Raw genomic sequence first — 6,206 nt, forward strand, 5'->3', positions numbered from 1 at the left:
ACAGTGGAGCTGGCCTTGAGAATGAATTCCATCCAGAAGGCTCACCAGGCCCAGCTGCACCACCAGTTCTACAGGGGCCTTCTAGAGTTCTACAGTCTGGACATTTCTTTTCAGGAGAGGCAGGGATTTGTGCAAGGAGCCCAGGCTTGGAGGCGACACTGCTGTACACCCAGCTGTGCGGCCTTGGGTAAGAGTTACTGCAACTCACTACGTCTGTTTCCTCATTAGTAAAACGGAAGAGTATCCACCTTGCTGAGAAAACATATCTAGGATGCCCAGCACATAGTAGATGCTCAGTAAACAGTCGACGCTAATAGTAGTAGGAGTAATACTAATAGTAGTAGTAGTACTAGCAGTAGTATTCCTTGGCCAAAAGAACTCCTTGCAACCTGGAGGGAAGACCCAGTTCTGTATGACATCACAGTGAGGGGCCTCAGAGGCCCACCCCCTATGCAACTTCAGGCCACCAAGGCCCAGTTCCTCAGCCCTCCCGTCCCCTCCCCTTTCCCAGTACCTTGAGAATCCTGCGTCCCTGGATGCCTAAGGGATCTTGGTGGATTTTGATCATGAGAGGGTTTTGCAGAATGTCCGTGTCCTTAGCAGAGATGGTCCGCAGGTCCGTGGACATGAACAGGGGGGCTGCCAGCACCGTCCACAGGGCCATCTGGGACTGGGCTTCCTCAAAGCTGAGGCCGAAGTTTCCAATGAGCAGCTGTTGGTCAGAGAGGGGCCGTCAGCTCTGCCCTCTGCAGGAAGGCCAGCATGGGGCTGGCCCCAACCAGAGGCCAAAGGAAGAAAAGACAGGGTAGGGAAGGAAAGCTGGGGTGGAGCGTGGGGGGTGAGGGAGGACAGCCTGGGTTGGGGGTGGGGGAGCACTACTGGGGTGGGGACCCAGCTCAGTGAACACCACTGGCCACAGTGTGGCCTTGGGAGAGCTGAGTCACTTTGCATCTGAACCTTTTTTTTTTTTTTTTGTAACCAACAAAATGGGAGTGATGTTATGCTCTGGGGTGTCACGTGATGTTCAGATGATCCAATGGGATCCTGTGGCCAAAAGCATTTATACACTGGGACGCAGGACAAGTAGAGAAATCCACTCCAGGCCTAGAGAGTCCCTTCTCACACCACTAGTCACCCACCTGCCGTAGCTACAGCTAACCAGACAAGGGGGGACCGACCCGCAGGCGGGACGTAAACAATGACCGCTCATGCGACACTGTCATGTGCTCTGCTGTTGTTAGCTGCCCTTGAATTGACTCCAACCTGTGGTTGGACCCCATGTGCGAAAACCATAGGGTTTTCAAGGCTGTGACCTTTAGGAAGCAGATCGCCAGGCCTATCTGTCTTTCAAGGTGCCTCTGGGTGGGTTTGAACCACCACCCTTTCAGCTAGTACTCAAGCTCTAAGCTGTTTTTGCCACCCAGGGGCTCATTAAGTGCTTATTCATAATAACTTAACAGAGCACTTCATAGGTGCTGGACGCTGTGTCAAGCATCTTACAGGGTTATCGCATTCAACCCTCGAAACAACCCTGAATAAAGTAGCCTATGTTACTATTCCTGGCTTCCAACTGACAAAACTGAGGCACAGAAAAAAATTAGTAACTTGCCCAAAATAAGCGGCAGAGCTGGAGCTAGAACTCCAAAGCAGGCCTAGTTCTGTTTGCCCAGGCAGCCCCTCCACCTGGCCTTGTATTTGCAGCTGTTCTAATCACCACCAGGAGTCAATGCTTGCTGACGAAGAGATGGCTATAAAACTCTGCCTGTGGCAGGGGCAGGGCTGGGTGGGCTTCGTGGAAGATAACAGGGCACAGGGCATTGAAAGAGGAGCCAGAGTTAGTTGGGCTGATGGGCCAGGAGGCAGCCCCGGCCTGGGAGTCAAGAGAGTGCGGAATATTCATGATCTTCCCCGGCAGAGGAATAACATTTCCTACAAGAGTCACCACAGACCATGTTCTCAAGCTCCAGGAAACAAGGATGACTGTTACCAATAGGCATTCCCAAGTCCCTCACGAACATTCTAATCTAAAGGAGGGGGTGGGGCCCTGGAAACCAGCTCCCCAGGCAACCCGGATGCAGCTGGTTCAGGGACACATTTTGGAAATGCTGACCTAGAACCTGGCAATGGGCATCCAAGAAGGAAGGGAACACACGGCAGTGGGGGCAGGTCCGTGATGGGTGGCACGCCCATGGGATGCCCTGCCCCACCGGTACCATGTCTGGGTCATTCCAGTGCCCAGGGCCGGCCACTGGCTGCAGCGTGTCCTGGTTTTCCACAAACCAGTCCAGGATGGAGAGCACGCTCCTCCAGGAGTCCTGGATATCATTGTAGTTACGCCAGAGGTTGCAGGTATCAGCCAGCAGGGTGTAGTCCACCTGCAAGTCGAGGACGGCAGAGTCTAGCCGCCACCACAGTGGATGGGGAAGAGACAGATCCCAGAAAGCTTGCTGTGGATGGGGAAGGGTCTGAGAGGGTGTGCCCTGCTCTGGGGCTGTCTGGGTCTCCCCTCCGTGTGCTGGTGCCAGAAGCCTGTCTTGCCCTCTTATGCCAGTTAGGGTTACCCCCGACCCTTCCCACTGTACACCCACCACCCACATACCCGCCATCTGCCAGCCTTCTTCCTCCCCAAGGTCTACAGTCTGATCCTCCCCTTTCTAGTTCTGAGAGGTCCTTGGTAAGGCAGCCTCAGGGTCTCGGCCCTGCCTGGCCTCACAGCCTCCTGGCCCTCCTAGCCCACTCAGTATACCCACGCTTCTGACTACTTGCTGGGGGCTGTGTGTGGGCACATGCGGTTCCTGTCTTGGATGTCAGCCCCTCTGGCCCACCTGACAAAAACATCCTCTTCTCTAGGACCCTGGATTGGCAGGGGGCCTTCTTTGGGGCAGAGGAGGAAAGGATTTCTGGGTGTGGGGAGCACTGCCAGGTGGACACACAGAATGGCTTACCCTGGGGGGAAGGCCCCCCTCATAAGCTGGCCAGCTGCAGGAGAAGGCAATGGGGCGGCCTGTGGCATTCAGAGCAGCAGCCATCTTGGGGTACCCTGGGGAGCCCAAACCCCATGTTTCAGGACAGGGGAGGCACAAGAGGCAGCCTGGGGGTCTCAGTCCAAACCTCCCACCAAGTGCAAGGTAATGGAGGCTCAAAGGGGAGGTCCCCCCTACACCCAGAGCCCCCATGTTTCCTGGGTGGGCCACAGAGCCACCCCATCTGCAGGGAGCCTGGGAGACAAAACGCACCCCCGCCCCCCAGCCCTAGGGTAAGTGGAGTTGGGAAATGCTGCCCCCGAGTGGCCACAGAGACCGACCAAGCTCAGCTACATGGGCACAGTTGACCTCCCAGGTCACCCCTCCCTGCGTACTGGATCACCCCCAGCCAGCTATGGAACCCACCGTGGGCCCGCTCCAGACGGGTGGAGTAACAGCCGTCCAGCTTCAGCATGTCCACCTTCCACTTGGCAAAGGTTTGCGCATCCTGGACCACCCTGTCCAGTGTGGTGCCCGCATAACCCATGCAGGTGAAGTTGCCCATGTCTGCATAGATGCCCAGTTTCAGGCCCAGGGAGTGAACCTGTGGGGAGTTGAAGACACGGTGGGCTCAGGCAGGACCCTCAGGGAGCTCCCTCACAACACATCTGGTCAGGCCCATTAAACCTCCAATGGCTCCCCCCCAACCCACTGCCCAAAGGAGAGGGTCCCAGCTTGCTGGCCTGGCCTCCCCTCCCCCACCCAAACACATACCCCTCCCAGAGGCGGTTTCTTGCCTCTAGGCCTTTGCTTCTGCCACCTCCTCTTCCTTAAATGCCACCTGTCTGGGATCAGCTCAAGAACTGCCTCGTCCGGGAAGCCCCCCCTGGAATCCCAGGCTGGATAAGATGCTCTTCCTGGCTCTCACCCACCACAATGGATCCAAACTAGGCATTCATCTGTCCTTTCCCCCACCACAGCCTGTGGGTCCTCAGGCAGGGGTTGTGTAAATGAGCCCTAAGCAGGGTGGGTGAGAGGAGTGGTCTGGCCCCCAGGCCTAGGGCTCACATAGTCGGCCAGGTAGGCCATGCCACTGGGGAAGCGCTTGGGATCGGGCACCAGGTTGCCGCTGTCGTCTCGTCCGCCAATCCAGCAGTCATCAATGTTGAGGTACGTGTAGCCCAGGTCCCGCCACCCATCCTGTGCCAGCCGGTCAGCCATCTCCATGAAGAGCCGCTCGCTGTCGAGGGGCAGAGGAGATGGGGCAGCTCAGTGCCCAGCCTGGCCTTCCCCGGCCCCTCCTCAGAGCTTTTCAGAGGTAGACTCTGGCTGCTCTGCAGAAGAGTCCTTGCAGTCAGCTGAGGGCTGAGCCAGGGACTTCGGTGAATGACTGTGTAATGAGCTACAAACAGTAGGGTAAAAGGGGTGGTCTGGCCCCAGGCTCCATAGCCAGACTGGCCTTAACAGTTATCTCCTAGTGATTATCACAGGGACTAGATCCACCCAGGAACTCTGCCCCACAGGCCTGACTGTCCCCACAGAGGCCGGAGGCAGGTCATGGGGCTGGGTGTCAGACCTCCCAGAAGTCACCTTGACTGCAGTCTCTCTGGGGTGGGCAGCTCTGGCCTCAGTCTTCTTTTCTAGCTGACCCTCCACTCCCCGCCCCGGCTCTGCAGGGCTCAGGCTGGGTATGGCCTCACCTGATGCAGTTCTTCGGGTCCTCTTTACAGTTGATGTTGCAGCGGAAGCGTTCCCAGGCCAGCCAGCCCATGGGTGGCGTCCGCAGAAGCCCGTTCTCCAGCACCAGCACCTGGCTCACTAGGGCCAGCAAGGGCACTGCCAGCCGCATGTGGTGGGCAGGGGAGTGTGACTGTGAGGGGCTCTCCCACACAGCCCTGGCTCTCACCCCACCCTGCAGAAGCTGCCTGCCTGCCTATTAGGGGAACTAGATTCTTGGGCTTGAGGCAGAACTGGCCCTTCCTGGGCTGCTGGCTCCTGCAGGGCAGGAAGGCGGAGGCGGAGGCGGCTGGGGCAAGGCAATGTGTCTGTGCCCTGGCTCCCCACTGGCTGTTACCACCGCAGTGCTGGTTAGCAAAGACTAACACCTGAAGTCACGTCTCCCCGTGACCAGCTCCCACCCCCATACACACAGGACTTGTCAGTACTTTGTGGCCAGACGCCAGAGCCTCAGCCCCAGTCCAGGGCTCTTCCTTTCCAACACAGCCCTCCAAGAGGCCTCAAAAGGGCCGAAGAAGTCAGCTAGGTTGGACCTACACCCAGCCAGCTCACCTGGGCCGGCCCTTTCCCCTGGGGCCTCAATTTCCTTATCTACAAAATAGTATTTTACTGACTTTACAGGGTTGTTCTCGGCAGGATCAGTATCACACAAGATAGGGCCTCAGCACTTTGGAGGGGGTGGTGAGAAGGGAAGAGGTCGCTGGAGGGAAGGTGAGAAGGGAAGAGGTCTCTTCGGAGAGGAACTGATTCCTGGGTAGGGAGCACCCTTCCCAGCCCCACTCCAATTATACAAGAGGGAAACAAGTCTCTTTGGAGAGGAACTGATTCCTGGGTGGGGAGCACCCTTCCCAGCCCCACTCCAATTATACAAGAGGGGAACAAGTCTCCCCACATAGAGGCCTAGACACTGAAAGACTACAAGTTCCTCTAGGTAGCCCCCAGCCCCAACTGGTCACCTACCCTCCCAGTCACCCCATCCGTGTTCGTACCTGTCTTCAGCAGCATTGCTCCGGACTCCGCGTCCCAGGAACTGACCAGATCTACTCCGCCTTTATCAGCTTTATACGATGGCCTTTAAAAAACCAAAAAACCAAACTCGTTGCCGTCGAGTCGATTTCGACCCATAGCGACCCTACAGGACAGAGTAGAACTGCTCCTCCTACAGGGTTTCCAAGGAGCGACTGGTGGATTCGAACTCCTGACCTTTTGGTTAGCAGCCAAGCTCTTAACCACTGCGCCACCAGGGCTCCATGTTGGCCTTTGGAAGCTGAGAAACGTTAGGAAAGCATTGGGGTCACTACAAGCTGGCTGGCACTGCCGCCTTTGACCCACACTCGGCACTTAACCCGCTCTCACTGCCCCCAACCATCCCCGGCCATCACTTCCGGAAGCCTGAGTTCTTCCTTCAGAAACACTATGCAAGGTGTCTTTAGACGTTAGACTTCACGCTCTCTGCGCTGTGGGAGCCCCGAGCACCTAAGGAGGCCACAGGTCAGCCCTCCGCCG

The 6,206-nt window shown here is 57.1% G+C and overlaps 1 protein-coding gene across 1 annotated transcript in view; it reads right to left on the reverse strand.

Annotated features, from left to right (window-relative positions):
* The window catches only part of NAGA (alpha-N-acetylgalactosaminidase), an 8,389-nt gene extending 2,210 nt beyond the window's left edge, over window positions 1-6,179 (reverse strand). Inside the window, 8 exon segments of the mRNA XM_004379977.3 lie at window positions 515-712; window positions 2,214-2,375; window positions 2,946-3,040; window positions 3,390-3,567; window positions 4,032-4,203; window positions 4,664-4,799; window positions 5,690-5,772; window positions 5,904-6,179. Of these exon segments, the coding sequence (XP_004380034.1) occupies window positions 515-712; window positions 2,214-2,375; window positions 2,946-3,040; window positions 3,390-3,567; window positions 4,032-4,203; window positions 4,664-4,799; window positions 5,690-5,705 (957 nt within the window). The 5' untranslated portion in view covers window positions 5,706-5,772; window positions 5,904-6,179.
* Window positions 6,180-6,206: the final 27 nt, after the last annotated feature.

This window comes from Trichechus manatus, unplaced genomic scaffold (genome assembly GCF_000243295.1).
Source record: "Trichechus manatus latirostris isolate Lorelei unplaced genomic scaffold, TriManLat1.0 scaffold00069, whole genome shotgun sequence".
Lineage (NCBI taxonomy): Eukaryota > Metazoa > Chordata > Mammalia > Sirenia > Trichechidae > Trichechus > Trichechus manatus.